Below are 17,413 nucleotides of genomic sequence, written 5' to 3' on the forward strand. Positions count from 1 at the left end.
GAAGAGCCCGTTCACCTGGGTTTCTGGTTGTATTTGTTGTCACTGCCATTGTTGTTGTTTGCTTGCCTTGTTATACATACACACACTGGTAAAGAACTGTTATTCCTTTTCCCATATCTTTGCGTGAAAGCTCCTAAATTTCAAAGTTATAATAATTCAGAGGGAAGGGGGTCATATTTTCCATTCCAAGGGAGGTTCCCACCTTCCTTGGCAGACTGGGTTTCTGGTTGTATTTGTTGTCACTGCCATTGTTGTTGTTTGCTTGCCTTGTTATACATACACACACTGGTAAAGAACTGTTATTCCTTTTCCCATATCTTTGCGTGAAAGCTCCTAAATTTCAAAGTTATAATAATTCAGAGGGAAGGGGGTCATATTTTCCATTCCAAGGGAGGTTCCCACCTTCCTTGGCAGACACCTGTCTTTCAAACCAAGCATGACCTATGCTCAGCAGGCTTCTACCAGCAGCAGAACTCACCCAGCTCTGCACTAGCATGTTACTTTGCAATGTCCAACCACCAGAAATCCTACAGAATATCTGGAAATGTTAAAGATGTCCTGGCATTTGAGGGAATTACGTCCTTGTTGCATGTCCTTTCTTTCATCTCTCCACCTGCATTTATGAGGAGTAGGGTTGTGAAACTCAGATAAGCTGAAGTAGAATAAGAAGTTGGAAATGGGAGAAGCCAAACATCCTCACAACATCAGCACCAGAGGTATTTTAGTAACACAAGACTCTCACTTGTGATTTCATTCAATTTGAGTTTCCATTGTTTGGGTTTATTCTTAGCTGGCTACCTGGGTCTCCCCTCCCATGGGTGTAGAGAAGCAAAACGCTCAGGCAGGGTGCAGAAGGGCAGCTCTTGGAACAAAATCTCCTCAGTCCTCCCAGGGGCTTGTCTGTGGGCAGCTGGCTTCTAGGAGAACAGGATCAGGCCAGCAGCACAACCAGCCTCACCTCTGGATACACCAGAGAGAAGGTTATGGCAAGCCATGGAGAGAAGTGTGGAAATATGCACCCTCCGCCACAGAGTGCTCCAAGAGCTCTGCATGAGTGCAGGCTGATCCCTTTGCTTACAATCAGCAAGGGGGAAATAACATCCTTCCACCAGAGAAAGAGGGAGCTCTGCAATGTTCTAGTTCCCTGTCAGAGTTTTTCTATTTGGGACATGGAAGGTCTATAAACAGGAAAGGCAAAATTTGTAGAGTCAAGAGTCTAGGCTTGTTCCTTTTTTTCATTTGAGCTGGCCTTCACCGACACCAGTGGAATCACTCCAAGTTCACAACGCATTAGGGGGAAGGAAAATCAGTGTTTAAAATCTAGTTATACACCAATATGTGCTTGTTTCCATAAATGGCTTGTGCTTGACAATCCTGTGGGTGTCATTTATGCATTACCAAATTATGCACTTAATCGGTTAGTGCATTTTTTGTTTTGTTTCTTTCTAAACACAGCATAAAGTATAATACTCCGTTGACTGAAACCACCTACAAGGAAACTTGATTGTCAGAGCTGTCTCTTCTATATAGATTTCACATCTTTGGACCAGAATCACAGGTCATGAGATCTAAATATACTGGTTTTGAGGGCAAGCCAATTTCCGATGCCAGAAATGAGGGTTCTGAACGCATGCACATGGAACCATTGTTAGACTACAATGTTATGGCATTGTACTCTGAAAACCAGCTTCTAGTTACCTGAAGAGTCCTTTGCAAAGAGCTGTAAGCAATTTCTTCAGTTGAGGAAGACTGCTTGAGCCAGTCTGCACAATCTCAAAGTCACTGATGATGTGAACTCGCAGGTAATCCTGGATGAGTTTAAGATGCTCGTCAGAAACACTGTGAAGGAAACAGACAGGTCAAAAGCCAGCTCTTCTCTCTACTCCCAAATATCAAACAGCTTTCTTATTTTTCTGAAATTCCCACTGTTTAGGCACATGGCTAATAAACCAAGTTCTCTCAGATATTACTCATCCTTTATATTAGAAAACTATACCTCGACAGAGAACGTAAATGGGTGATTTTAATAATTCAGAAATGTATTTTTTCTAGACAACAGCTGGACTGTAAAGAGCAGCCAATGCACTGTTGATCTGATTCTGTTCTTTATTTGGTAGTATAAATGAGGAGTAATTTTGTTCAATCAAACAGATCCTCAGCTGTCCCAAACACAGAGGCCCAGTGAGCACAGAACTGGGCTGAAGGCTGGTTCTGCAGCCCTGTCACTTGCCCTTCCTTACCTGCTTGTGTCCTGGTACTGCAGTCGCTGGAGTAGTGTCTCAGAAAGGGACAGTTTATTCACATCTGCCACCCGTGAGTTTTCAGGGAGAGAAGAGACCTCCTTTGTCTCACTGCTTGGCAGTGCCATGAGGATGTTGCGTGGGGGCAGGATAGGAGGTGTGGGTACCAGGTCTAGCAAGGAGGAAAGGAAAGGCACAGTCATTCCAGCATGGAAATTGGACCTCCTGTCCCTCACCCCAGGCAGGGCAGAGCCCACCCTGCAGGGGCAGCCTTTGCAGAAGCCATCCCTTCTGAAGGGTCTGTGGAGGGATCTCAGAGCTGGGAAGCTCAGGGCTCAGCACTGGCCCAGCTGCGTTTCTAGGGATGCAGTGGTGTGAGAGCAGTGGGATGAAGTGTCAGGCTTGGACCTCATGTGCAGGCAGCGCATGCCTCTGCCTCTGCCTCTGCCTCTGCCTGGCAGTGTACTCCACCCCAGCCAGTTTTGACTGTCCCATCTGCACAGCAGCTATGAAGGTTAATTAGTTAAGTTGAACATAATGCTTAGAGAACATAGCTGTACCTCACCCACATCATTCCCATTATCATGGGGATCTGCTATTGAGGTAGAATGGATGGAGGGACATGATGGAAGGAGCATCAGAAGCTGCTAATGGAAAGAAGTGAACAGCTAAAGTAAGCAAACACAGATGGAGAAAATAGACCCCATGACCCAGTGCATAGGGGCTGAATATCCTGCCTTGTGTTGTGGGCATTGAGTTGGAAGGAAAAAGGGGTTTCCTGCTGTGTCATCCTGCTGCTCAGCATATCTCCCTCTCCTAGGAGAAGAGTGGGTTCATCTCCGCTGATCCCAGCCATGGTTACTTTTCTTTTCATACCAATTGCTCCAACACTTTGTTACACGTGTTGTATGTAGCTGGTTGAGTTGTGAGGTTTTGTTTGGTTATTTCTAATGGTGGAATTTGCATTACAAAATGACCCCCAGGACTGACCTGCTGCTCCTGGGCCAGTGCTGTGATTCAGAGACACCGAAGCACTGAGCCATGGGTGGTTAATCTGCAGGGTACTCATCTTCCACCTCTGCAGTTTCACATCTAAGATGGCCAGACATCTGTAGGCCCTACATGGCTCCAGCATGATGGCATAAAGTGCCTTAACAAAACTAAATTCTGTACATGAGCAACCCAGACCCAGTGCTAATCTCTCTTCATCTGAAGGCTCTTAGTCTTGGCTAGAACTTGATTCCCTGCTGCTTGCCTCTCTCTGTATTATTTTTGCTGTGGTTCCCTCCCCTCCCCAGGAGCTGGAGACTCAGTACAACTGGCCAAAACCCAGGAACATCTTTCCTGAGCAGCTTTGCAAAATTTTGTTCTGTTTCTTCGGGAAAATTGCGTACCAAAATCTTCCAGCTCCTGGTAGATATACAGTGGGTTCCATCAAAGGGTTACCCAGACACTGGGTTGCACAGGCACATCAATCTGCCCTAGTGCACAGGGCCTGTCTGTCTGTCCCAGGGACTGTGTCCTTCAGACAAGTTTGATTGCAGTGCTCATCATTTCCACACAGGCTCAGACAGGACAGGAAGGATGGCTCTGTGGACATGACCTTCCTCTGGGAGAACAATGGCAGATCCAAGGGGTAATCCAGGAAAAATCCAAGGAATGATCCAAGACCAGTGAGTGTCAGGAACCCACAGTGGCATTCATATAAAATAGTCGGGATGATGCCAATCACATCTCTTCATCATACACCTGTCTCTGTACATGGAGTTAGACTGTCTGCCACTGCTGGAGCCAAGCCCTCTGCTTAGGACTGTCAGAAATGTCCCCTAGAGCAGAGCAGCTGAGGGGGTTTCAGATGCCCCTCAGCTGCTGCGTAGCACTGCAGAGGGATGTGCTCCAAGCCCCAAGGGAGCATCTCTGTTTTGAGAGGGGCCCTACAGATGCAGGACAAAGAGAGGGTGCAGAGGTTTGGGAGATAGCTGGACATAAACAGTTGGACTCCAGATAAGGACACCAGATTACCCACCCACACACCAGATGCAGTATTCTTCCACAGAGGGACTCAGTGTATTCCCTCAGGTGAGCTAAGCTGATGCTCCAGGTGCAGTACCTCAGGAGACATGAGGGTTCACTGCTTCAGGGCCTCGCCAGCTCAGGCCTCTCTATGCTCTGCTCCATTTTTTGGCACATGTTCTAATCTCCTGCCTGCACTGTATATTTCCAGTCAAGAGGTATGAGTCAAGGGTCTCAATCACCAAGTCACATCATGAGTTTCTTACCAGTGTCCTCCTCCAGTTCATCAGCAGCCTCCTCCTCTTCTCGTGGCACTGGATATTTGAGGTGCCATACCAGACCCATGTTCTCCTTCTTGTAATATTCTATCAGTTCCTCCAGGTTCTGAAAATACTTCACAGGAACGCCCTCTGATGCCTGAAACAAAACACAGAGGCAGTCATGGCCTGGGATTTCCTACCAGAGAAACAATGCCCCTTGCAGAAGGAAAAACAAAGTCATAGAGAGAGGAAAAACCACTGCTGCTGCCCAGAGAGAACCAGCCCTGCTCTTGCGGCCCATCTGACCACAGGCTCTGTGCAGAGCAAACAGAACAGATAAGCTCACACGTTCCAGCCAGAGTCAGCACAGACGCCAACCTCAAAGACTCACTGAAGCCAAATAGAAGAGCTCTCTCACTGGGTTCAGGATGCTTGGCTTCACAGCAAAGGAAGATTTAAAAAACAAATATTTGTCCCAGATTAATCTTTGCATTGTCTCTTACTGAGCACAAAGCCCCTACACTATGTTATATTTTGTGGTATCCAGGAAGAATTTTTCTGTGAAATTGCAAGGTAAACATGGCTAAATCCAGACGTTAGCATCCCTTCCAGGATTCAAAGGCTCAGAAATGGGTTCAAATGAAAAAAGGTCCTGCTCCACACAGAAATTTTGGGAGGGAGGTTTAGAGAGTGGTGAGGACTGCGAACACGCACGGCATGACCCTGTGTGTACCAGCTGAATTCTAACTGTGACCGAACCCATCTCGAGCACACCCTGGCCACTAATCTCAGCAAATGGTTACCCATAGAGGCCAAACACAGGGATAAGGTTTTAGAGGTCTTCAGAGCCAAAGCTTCAGTGCAATTATATCCACACATTAGCACAGGAACAGCTGTGATCCCTGCAGCTCTGCCCCATTGCTTCAACCACAAACCCTACCAAAGACAGACACGGTGTCTCATGGCTCAGCACAGACCTTCTGACCAAGGGAAAGGACCTTGTCTCACCTCCCAAACTGCACTGAAGTGCCATCCAATCCCACAGCTACAGCAACACACAGCCGAAGATCTGATACCCTCTTCCTGGCAGGGTACTCCTTCTGGACAAAAGGTTTTCCCACAGAAACCAACCCAAGAAGGCCCTGTCTACACCTGCCATAAAAGATCAAGAAGTGGCGGCAGAATGGTGGAGAGCAGTTGTTTTCCATCCTCACAAGGCTGTTGTTCTTGACTTAAAAGAGCAACACCGGAAACTGTTCACAACTGGGCAATCTGAGGGAAGACCTGATCACCCCAGTGGCAGGCTTAACTGGCACTGTTTTGCATGGATAAAACTAGATTTTGCATAGGAAACATGGTTAATTAGTAAGGAATTAAAGCTGTGCCTCCAATTTGACATAACTTGTTACACAGCCATTCTGCCTCTGACTAACAGGCAGGGTATTTAAATTTATTTTGGGATTGCAATGATTGCCTGTAAAAAGTAACACACACAAAGTTTCAATACATGTTTGAACAAGCTTATTTATTTGCCATTTGTCTTTGCTCAGTTTCTTATTCTCTGAACTTTTTTGTTTGAAAGGCAAATGTAGAAAATCCAAGAAATTAAACAGGTGAGATGTGAGCAAAAAACACAGCAAGCAGAACCCAGGAAAATGTCTTCAGTGAGTCCCAGCAACAAGATTTCTTTTTAACTTTTCCTAAAGAATAAAATCTCAGGCCAGAAATTAGGACAGTGCTTTCAATAGTGAACTGTATTTGAAGTTGTCAGTGCCCTCAGGCCTGCCATCAAAAATACCTTTCATTTTTAGCTACACCTGCATGTCTTTAAAGGCTCAGCAAGACATATTTTCACAACAAACATGGGTGATGTTTCTGAGAGCTCTGCCTGTACAGCCTCCTTTTCTGTCTTCCACATAAATGCTCCCGTATTTGACAAGACTTATTATTCTCAGACACTGGAAAACATCATATTCAGCATGAAGGCGATGCTTGGGCAAACATTGGATTATATTTTTGTGAGGCCAGAGATGTTGAAATAAATCACTGGTTAAAACTTCTCATGATTCTAACCAGTGTAGGCCAAATCCTGCTCTGCTAGAGCAGCACAGGCTCTGTACATTCGGAATGACTTCTCATTTACACCAATTAATGCAAATAGTGTCTGGGTCTTCCCAGACTCTTCTGCTTCTTGGTGCCAAGTGTGAAGGCTGGTAATCAGGGAAAACCATCAAGGAAAAAACGGCTCTAATCCATCATATGGAAGGATCCTGAAGTCACAGTGCTGCACTGGAACAGACCTGGAACAGTTCAGTCTTCCATGCTTCTCTGTTCATCTTCCATGCAGTACCTTCTTCTGCTCTGAAATCCATTTTTGTGATTATTCACTGACCAGCAGCCCCCGAGCAGCCCAGAGGGCACTGTTAGTGGCTCTGGTGGTGGGATGGCAGCATGCTCAGCCTCTGTGCCCTGCCCATGGCAGTGTTACCCACACTTCACCCTCTGGATTACCCTGCCTGGGCTGCCTTCTGCCCATCTGCAGCCCCCAAAGATGGGCTGGAGCTCATGAGCGACAAGGCTTGGGGTGGCTTGCTTTGCCCTAAGCTACCCCAAAAGGCATCTGGGAAAAGGCATCAGCCCCATCAGAGCACACACAGAGACCCTAAAAAACACCAAGGACAAACAGGATCAGGATTTGCCATGTGCACCCCTGTAGGAGGAAAGCTTTGCTGTCAGTGCTCTCTCACCTCTTGAATTACTGCAGCCTACTCTGCTCCTCCTCTTTCCAAAATAATCTTCAAACTCCTTTGCACTTTCCTTTGCTACTTTAACACCTGCCTGCTTCCCCAGGTCTCCCTTGACTGTGCCTGAAGGCCCCTATCCTGCCCCTGCACAGCATCCCTGCCACCCTCAGTGCCCGAACACTGTCTTCTGAGCCTTGTTCTGCCCCTCAGCTCCTGCTCTGCCAGGGTGCCTGCAGGAAGACAGACTGCCCTGAACAGCTCTTTTAAGGCCAAACGGAGTCTCTATAGAAGTGGTAGGAAAGGCTGAATTAGCACTTTCTGCTGCCGAGGATATTTCAGTCTCTGAAACCATCCTGGTCTCTGTGGTAAGCAGAGGAAGGAGCATTTTGCAACAGGCCTCCTTCCTCTAACACTCTGCATAGTCCGAAGCCTGTGTTCCAGCTCAAATTCCCTGGCATGGCCATCAGCCCTAGCTCTCATGCAGCCTGGCTGGGTGCACACATGAGCAGAGAGGCTCTGCTGTTACACACCCTTTCTACTCTATTAAGTTGGCCCACTGCCCCCAGCCACCTTTCTTGATGAAGCCTCCCTTCTCCTCTCTCAAGGATAACTGGAATTTGTGGCCATGTTGAGGAGCTGGGCTTTGCACACATCTGAATCCAGATGCTCATTCCCAAAAAGAAGCAGCCTCCATCCCAGCAGTGCCAGCTCCTCTGATAGCCCACCTTCCCCAAGTCCAGCCTGGAGAAAAAGGACCAACTCCCCATGGCACACAGTACAATAAAGGATAGCATTTCATATTTTAAGACAGAATCCAGCACAGAACTGAACATGCAGCTGCACAGAGATGGTGAGAGCTGGAATAAGAAAATGGGGAACTGGCAGGGTCAGGAGCTCCGACCAGCCTGGCCAAGCACAGAGGGAAGGATGGGCAGCCTCAAACCTGCTCAGCGTACACCCACGGTGGGGGAGCTCGAGGGTCCTTCCCCACATCACAAAAGGCAGAGGCACCACCTTGCTGCACATCAGCTCAGCTATCATGAGAGTCTGAAAGCAAAATCACTGGATTATTCTCATTCATTTTCTTTTGTATTATAATTGTTATTATTTGTAAGAACCTCAACAGAGGAAGTGTGTGGGAAGGGCTGTGCCCCTCCAACACGCAGCTGTGCCCAGCAGCCCTCTCTGCCTTTTGCCTGCACTACGAAATGAACTCCTCCCAGTTCAAACACCCCCCAAACATCCCCACTCCCCACAAGAGAGCAGGACACCCTGCTTTGCACTGCCTCCCTTTGCACAGAGGCCCAGCAAACACTGTACATTGTTTGAAATGGGAGAGAGAACAGTAAAAGCAAGACTTTGTTGCACTTGCTTCTCCCCTTGGGGAAGAGATGAGAACAAAGCTTGCATGACAGACAACAGTCACGTTGTTTGGCACACAAGTTCGAGGCACTCAGATAGCACCTGTGCTGCGTGAGCCCCTCCAAATACAATGGCTCCCAGCCACAGAGCAATAGGACCATGGCTTAGGCTGTGGTGTGTTTCCAGCCAGCACTGCCCGGGACTGCAGGGATGATGCCTGAGCAGCATCGGTTGAACACAGAAAGTCTGGTTCAGTAGTGTTGCTGTGAGTGCACAGGTTGCCAGATGACCTCCCTGAGACTTAGTCTCTGCCAGCAAGTGAGGAAAGCAGCACAAATATGGGACATCTGCTTTCTTCACACTTGAACTTGTGGCAAATGTTTATAGGTGGGGAAGGAAAAGTGGTGGTGGATAGTGAAGTTCTGGTATTGAGTTAGGTTGCAGATGGTTGCGGAGCACGCTACCAAAAACGGGATTGATGGTAAACTATTAATAAGCGTCCTCAAGACAACTGCACTGGGTGGCAGAAGTGAGGCAAAATGCAGCCTAAACTTTACACGAACTTGTTCTGGATTTTGAGACAGGAAGCAGAGGCAGAACAGGGCACTGTGAACAAACCGGAGCAGGACAGGGCAGCATGGAGCAAGCTGGAGCCACCCCAGCAGAGCCAACAATGAAATCCACTTCCCGCCCCCCTGCCTGCATTTAGTAACTAACTGTTTCCTCAGGGTTATCACAGGATAGATCTTGTTTTAATTGCGAAGTGAATTGTTTCAAGTCATTATAAACGTGGATGGCAAGTGTCATCTCCACGGCAACACACCACATCCCCAGAAATGTGCTCACAGGCCTCACGCGACACCGCAGAGGCGTGGAGGGCAGGCTCTCCTTCCGTAGGGATTCCTCCAGCATCCCCCACTGGTACCTTGGCTTTGTGCTGTTGGCAGCCACAACATATGGAAAGGAAACACCTAGTGAACATATGCAATTTAGGGAACAGCCCACAAAACAGCAGAGTTGTACACAGGAGTCTGGAGAACAGTGAATCAGAGACTGAGAAGCAATTTTATAGTGGGAAGCTGCATCCAAAGCAGAAGTTGCTCCAAGATCTATTACTGCGAGCATCGTATGAGATGCCGAAGAAATTCTTCTGCTGTACTTAGTTCCATAGGGCTTTAGCTGGACTGCTGTGGCCAGCTTGGGGGACCAATTCTTATGGAACATGTAAAGTACCATAGAAAGTCCCAAGGAAAATTTCCAACTGAGGAGTTGGAAAATGGGATTCACACAGAAAGCTCAGAAGAAAGGGACTGGTATGGTCTGGCAAAGGGACAGCCAGATGTCACAGCAGCAGTCTTACAAGTTTTAAATTCTCTTCTAAAGAAGATGGCAACCAGAGGTGCTGCAAGTCCCCGAGGGACAGCAGTGCCGTGCACCCAGGCACTCCTCACAGCCAGCTAGCGAGTGTCTGATCCTGCCTCAGCCCAAAACCAGGGCAACGCTGAGCTCAGACACCTGCAAGACCTCCCGCCACCCCGAACTCTGTGACTATGGGGAGCCCTCTGCAAATCTGCCAGCTACCTTTATCCAGATCCTGCCCTTTATCCAGATCCAGAACCCTTGAAGAGCGTGGGTAAAGCTGAACATTGACCATGCTTGTCACCACCAGCCCTGCCATTTCAACTGGAACTCAAACCACAACTTTCAGACCTTCCACTTCTGACTCCAGCCCTTTTGGCTGTGAACCTTCTTTCCCACAGGATGTCTTGCTGTCTCCTGTTCCCCAGAGCCTGCCCCCAATTCTGCATGTCCTTCCAGTTTTCAATGCCCTCCAATCCTCTGTATGCTCACTGTGCAATAGTTGAGCACAGCTAGCTACAACTTGCTCTTGTCTTCTTGCTGAACTGGCTTCTAGGCTGCTCATTTAATGAGAACAGGTACAACTAATGCCTTTAATCACTAGACTTTGGTTAAATCTTGTGACCCCCTTTCCAAATCCAACCATCTGAACTTTTCAACAGGTTTTTATATGGCTGTGATAGTCTGGTCTTCCTTCGTATCTGGTGTATCCAAGTAATGCCATCTGGCCAGGAGAACTCCTTGCCAAAGGCACTCCAAATACGGGTTTAGTGAGGAGCAGCTCTGAACATGACTTTTAAGAGAAGTTGCAAGTAGAGTATAAAGACATGAAGTAAAAAGATGTAAAGCCTAAGCTAAACTAGGAGAGGAAGTGGTTAACTTGGGGTTCATTACAACAATTGTATAAATAGATGGCACAGGAAGTCTGGGGCCCTCAAAAGGAAGAGGAAATGCTTTCCTTTCCTGTGCCAAGGCACAAGGAGGAACTAGGAAACTGATCATCTGGTTATATTGCTTAAGGCCAATCTTTTCTAACTAGAGTGCCTTAAAACAGGTATTTAAACACATACATAGGCATTTCAGTAACAGGCAATAAGTTCTCCAAGTTACAAAATTCTTGTAATACCCACCAGCTTAAACGGAAGCTGTAAATCAGGTCAATTCTACTGTGGTGAGAAAGGCTGGCAGGAACTTTTCTCCTTTTAGATTTGAAAAAAAAAATTTATGTTTTGAGGTTTGGAAAAAAGTTGTCTTCAAGACTGTCTGTTAGATAGGAAGTATAGGTGGCATTTTTAAATTGACTTTTGGCTCTCATGTAGGCAAGCTTTTTGTATTTCACAAAAGAAGTGAACCTAAGAGCTGAGAAATTCCTGGTAAATTATTTTAAAAAGCATTTTATAGCAACCTGGCTGTTTCAGTTTTGTTTTGTTAGCAAACTTGCCTTATTTTTAGATCAAATCTTGTGCTAAGAAGTTTCAGGAGCTTTTCACAAAAATGGGATCATAGACAGGAATCACAGCTGGGAGAAACAGCTACTTTCCAAAATATAAGCCACCCAGAAATGTACTCTAATTTGAATGCAACACCTGGGACTTGGAAGAAATGGACCTACCTAGGAGCACAAAGGGAGAGAAGCAAGTTTGTGGCTGAGAAAATGACAGCTCCTGTGACCTGGAGGGTCAATAAAGAAATGAACTTTAATAAGAGGTGGGAACTTGTGAGCTGGCAAGGGAGTTCTGCTGCTGGATAAAGCTCAGCAAGAGGGCCTCTGCCAGGGAACTAAGCATGAGAGAAGAGGTAAGGGGAGGAATCCAGGGAACATAGGCAGACGATGGTGGTGGAGGGCCAGAGCAGCACTTCCTCACTTGGAAAAAAGTCATACAAATTTTGGGGAGAATAGCACAGTGTAAGTGCAGTTATAAGGCACACAGCTTGAATAATGTTGGAGGGAATGGAAGGCAAACAATCCCTGTCTCCTCCAAGGTAAGAGATGATGGAGGCTTTTTGTCTTACTCTACATTTGGTTTGGTCCTGATATTCAAGTTTGCTAATCCATGTCACTTTTGCTACAGTGAACTTTTACATTTAAGACTTTGGGTGAAAATCATGGAATTCGGAGAGTTCTGGGAAAGAGGGTTTCAGAATTTCTGAAAGACATGATTCATGGAAGGAAACAAGGAATTACAATTTAATAACAACCAAGTACATATTACTTCTAGCTTGTGATCCTGGCTGAAAATCAGACATCAAAAAAAATCTGAGTTAAAAAAGGAAAAAGAAAAAAATTACTGTATTGTCAATCCTATAAAACTCCCTCTGTTCTTCTAGTGCAGGTGACGGATGCCAGTACTTACCACCACAAGCTCCATTTCTCTAAGCATGATACTGACTTAGGAGGCTCTGTATTAACTACTCACGCTGCATCACAAATCCATTCTTATTAAACTTTATAAAAAAATGGGAATGCTGAAGGTTTCCAATTTTGGGAAAGGCCATCTTACTCTTTCCTATGTGCGGTGTCACGGAAAGGACTTGAGAAGCACAATGCATTCTTGGTTTCAAATGCTTAACATGTTCTCTGTGTGGAATGTGAGCCCAGTTGCAGTTAATCCTAAAAAAGATCCTGACTCTCATATCTGCCACTGTTGATCTCTTCTGGCCCTGCAAGTTTTCCCCTCTGTGATCCCATCCAGGCTTTTTTCTGGCAGCCCGAAAACTGGTTGTGTTCACAGGTAGGCAGTGCTCCCATGGCAGAATTGGGACACTTGCAAATTAGGAGAGTCTGATAGAGGAAAGCAATATTGAAAGGAGTTCTCAGTAGACTATAATTGGCTGCCAGATTTTTATCTCCAGTTCCTTGCTAAAATTCTACATCCTAAATAAAAACGTATTAGAAGCTCTGGAAAGCAAAGGATCTGTAGAAGTCTTTTGAACTGACATTCTCCACACACGATAAAGACATAGATCATAAAAATAATGTACTCAGATCCTACTTAAAGACCCCATTCCACTCTGTTCCAGCACTCCATGGTTCACATAAAAATTATGTTAATTGCCAAATATCCAACTAATATAGCGCATTAGTTTTGAACAGCCTGGTTTTTGGTAGTGGGGGGGCCACAGAGGTGGCTTCTGTGAGAAGCTGCTGGAAGCTTCCACCATGTCTGGCAGAGCCAATCCCTGATGGCTCTGAAGATGGACATGGCACTGGCCAAAGCTGGGCCAATTGGAGATATTGGTAATGCCTCTGTGATAACAGATTTAAGAAGAAAATCAAAACAAAAGGCACACAGTTTTTTTCTAGCCAGAGAAGAGGAGGAGGTGAGAACATGTGAGGAACAACAACATGGCAACACCAAGGTCAGTGGAGAAGGAGGGGGAGGAGGTGCTCCAGGTGCTGGAGCCAAGGCTCCTCTGCAGGCCGTGGTGAAGAGCTTGGTGAAGCAGCTGTGTTTCCACAGGGGATGCAGAGATCCACCCGCAGCCCCTGGGGATCCACGGGAATGCAGAGATCCACCCGCAGCCCCTGGGGATCCACGGGGATGCAGAGATCCACCCGCAGCCCCTGGGGGAGGTGTCCATGCCAGAGTGGGTGGATGCCTGGAGGAGGCTGTGATCCAGTGGGAGATCTGGCGGAGAGAGGTCCTTGCTTCCCGGCTGGAGCAGCCTGTCCTTGGAGGACTGCCCCCCGTGGAAGACAGACCCATGGCACAGCAGTTTTGGGAGGACTTGTGCCCGTGGGAGGGGCTCACGTGGCAGCAGGTTTGGCAGGACTGCTGCTCGTGGGAGTGCACCCATGCTGGAGAAGTTCATGGAGAATTGTCTCCCGTGGGAGGGACCCCACGGTGCAGCAGGGGAAGGACTCCTCTCCCGGAGCAGCGGAAGAAAAACTCGGGTGATGAGCTGACCAAGCCCCCGTGCCCTGTCTCCCTGCGCCGCTGTCAGTGGGAAGGAGAGAGGGGTTGGGGGAAGAAAAGGTGGTTTAGGGGCTTATTTTACTTCTCATTATCCTCCACTGACTCTGTTAGTAATAAATTCAGTTTGCAACTTTAGGTTGAGCCTGTTTTGCCCTTGAAGTGTTTTCTCCTGGTCCTTATCTCAACTCATGGACCCTTCATTAATTTCTTTTTCCCTCCTCTACCCAGCTGCGGCAGGGGAGGGTGAGCGAGTGACTTTTGTGGGTGCCTGGCATTGGGCCAGTGTCAAACCATGACATATAGTTATGTAGAAGCCAGGAAGAACACCAAACAATTCTAGAAAGCACCAAGACCATGTACTTGGGATAGTTCTCCACACTAAATAAACCATTAGAACTCTGGCCTTCAAAAGATTTTGCCAATACAGCACACAATGATTCAGCTTGTAGCACCAAGAGAAACCTGCTGAGCAAACAACCCTTTCAGCATTTCTCCATGTTATAATAAATAAGATTTACATCAACAAAAAGCAAGTAACAGTACAGTTCCATGACGGAACATGAAGGACTGGTATTAAATTTAGCTACGGGGTGCAAGTCAGATGAGTTGATGATGAATGAGCAAGGACTGCAGATCCATGAGGATCTGATGCAATGTTTTTAGCACTTCTGTAGTGTGTGGGTGGAATTTAAGTAAAAGTTTTGGAATACACTACTTCTAAGAACTTTTGTCATTTTATCACAAGCCTTGTGCTTTTTGGTTTTCCACTGAAGAGCTTCTACACTTGAAGTCAAATGAAAATTTCCATTTTCATTTCTTCATAAAGTATCTAGCTCTAGTGCTTACCCAGACAAGCTTGAAAACATGGGCCTCCAAGAGCTATCAAGGCACCCAAGGCAGCAAATGTACCACAGTCATTGTTTCTGAAGGCACTTAGTGGAGGTCATCGTTGTGATTCTGTCAGTGTTCTCTGCTGACAGTAGCTGGGCTGGGAGAACTATTGCAGGTTACTTGCTTCTTGTGGAAATTCCCAAGCTCCCTTCAGCTTTTCCCTCTGTAGAAGGCGATCAATACATACCCAGGCAACCATGTGAAATGTTTGAAGTCCTAGGAGAAAGAGTTTCTCCTGAAACAGGTGAAGACATGCCCACAATGGATCTGCCTGCACAGTTGGGCAGGATCCCTCAGCCCACATCAGTCTTACACTAAGTTCCTGGGGCTCTTCTCCAACCTGTGCAGCAGACAGTGGAGACATTTTTTTACCTCCTTTTGCAAAAGAAGCCTGTGTTTTTGAATGATAAAAAATACAATCACCAAGCACTAATTATGCATAAATTACATAAACTATCCAGTGGGAAAGAGAAAATCCAAGATTGAAGAGGTAGTATTTATTGAAGATATGCTGCTGAAGCAAAGCAATGCAGGCAGAACATGCATGGGAAGCAGTTGCATGCACCACATTGAACTGCATCATTTTCTAGGTTTGCATAATTCAAACCCCTGAGCAATGCACAGTAAGGGTCGGCACCTTAGTGTTACAATTTCCCATCTTCAGTCTGCAAAATTTCTCAGGCTTTAGCTACAGCAACTGATTTCTATTTTTGTGACGCTAAGGGTGACCACTTGTCCTTTCTTTCAAGAGGCTGTCCCTTATTTCATTCAGTTACTGCAAACCCTCACTCAATCAGTTGGAAGCCCTGAGCCATAGCTGCTGACCGGACAGAACATAGCCTGAAGGAGCATTTAGCAAAACTAACCACAAAACTAAAACCAGAAAAAAAATACCCTTCAAACCCTCTCCTTTTATGTTCTCCCCTGAACCGCACTTCTGGAATAAAAATAGCAGATGTTACACATTTTTTGTTACACTTTCCCCCCTAAAATTGGACTCAGGGTTTGTGGGTTTGCATGCACAGGAATGTACAACGACAATAGGCTACCCAGTGCCTCTGTGAGCGACCAGTGCCTGCCTGTGGCTCCTGCCATGTCCGATCACAAGGAACACTTGATACTAAGGCTGTTAAACAGCACAGGTCACTACAGCCCTGTCAAGTTTTGGAGAATAAGGCTTAATGCAGAGTTACCTGGAAATTTTTACTCAGGCTTACTAGTCTGCTAACAGAAAGCAACCCCAGCCCACAGCGAGCTTCACCATCCTTTGCCCATGGGGTTTGCTGAACCCAGCTGTGCTGCGTGTTGGCGTTTAAAATACTGCAGAGGGACAGCTTCAGAACCCCGGGATGGAACAGACCGCAACCAGTTTAGACTTTCAGAGGAGAACCAAGACTGAAAACTCCAACAGAAGCACAAACTGAAGACATAAGATGTCAGAACAGCGGGGCAAAGGTCTGGGAACAACCAAAAGCTGCATTGTGACTTCATTCTTTCAGAGGGACTGAAACAACTGAATCTGAGCTATCTTTGCTAAAGTCTGTTTCATTTCCCTAAACCATTTTGTCATTTGAAATCAAGCCTTGCATGTGTTTATACAGCAATCTGAAAAGTCAAGGATGCTAAATTTCATTCAAAGGCTGTAATAACTTCAACCACCAAAAGGTAAATTTGAAGAGTATTGGTGAAGCAGACCTCGTTTACCTAAAACAAGCGCAACCAGGACAATACTTCCAGTTGATGTTCAAAGGTGATTGTATCTTTATATTTTACATTTATGTCAGCAATAAGCTAAAGCCCACGTAGGATTTACTGGTCCCATTCTCCACAGGTGCAGCGCAGACTGAGGGAACGAGATCTAACTGGAGCCTACGTGTCACTTGTGATGTGCTGGATGAGTTCCATGTCTTCGTGGAGAGGGATGCAGACTGCAATGACTCACCTTATCAGCAAATCAAGGTAGATCTCTGAAGAAGAAAGGGCATTGCCCTGTCATTAACAAGTGTGGAAACAATTTTTTAGTGACCACGACATTTGCTATAAGACTCCTTGTAAACAAATCAGTGTTTTCCAAGACTCATTCCTATTTTAAATGATCAGGACAAAAAGCCTCATACAGCACCAACAATAAAATAACTTCTCTTTCTTTGAGAAAACAACTCAAGACTTGCCTGTAAATGAGCACTTTCCTCTGTGACCCATCATCCCTCAAATCACAGAAGCAATAGAACACAGCCTTTCATTACCACACAGCTGAGAGGGAAATAATCTATTGTCTCCCTGACTACCTGAAATTGAGTTATGAAGCTTCATCAGAAGTCTTTGGTAATATAAAATATATAAAGGATAAGACAATCAAATGGATTGAACAATATGTGACTGATAACATTAAAGCTAATATCCACCAAATTACTGCAAAATGAGAGTATTTTCTTGTTGATAACGTTGGTTACATAAGTTTTCAATTGCTTTTTGTCATCTGCCACAAGAGTTTCAAAATTTCGGGGAAATTTTCCTTTTGCTAGTCCAGGAGACATTGAGGTGGGTGTGTCCCAGGGGTTTATCTCAGGGTTATACATGTTTGTAAATGGATTGTTTGTACGCCTGAGCTCTTGTAGCTGATCGCG

At 46.0% G+C, this 17,413-nt stretch overlaps 1 protein-coding gene across 2 annotated transcripts in view; it reads right to left on the reverse strand.

Moving 5' to 3' along the window:
* The window catches only part of INPP5D (inositol polyphosphate-5-phosphatase D), a 62,064-nt gene that overhangs the window by 22,325 nt on the left and 22,326 nt on the right, over positions 1-17,413 (reverse strand). For both annotated transcript variants that reach the window (XM_017726268.1, XM_017726263.1), the window contains exons 5-7: positions 4,520-4,670; positions 2,241-2,412; positions 1,699-1,839 (exon numbers count right to left, since the gene is read on the reverse strand). In XM_017726268.1, the coding sequence (XP_017581757.1) occupies positions 1,699-1,839; positions 2,241-2,412; positions 4,520-4,670 (464 nt within the window). The remainder of the gene's footprint in view (positions 1-1,698; positions 1,840-2,240; positions 2,413-4,519; positions 4,671-17,413) is intronic.

This window comes from Corvus brachyrhynchos, unplaced genomic scaffold (genome assembly GCF_000691975.1).
Source record: "Corvus brachyrhynchos isolate BGI_N302 unplaced genomic scaffold, ASM69197v1 scaffold450, whole genome shotgun sequence".
Lineage (NCBI taxonomy): Eukaryota > Metazoa > Chordata > Aves > Passeriformes > Corvidae > Corvus > Corvus brachyrhynchos.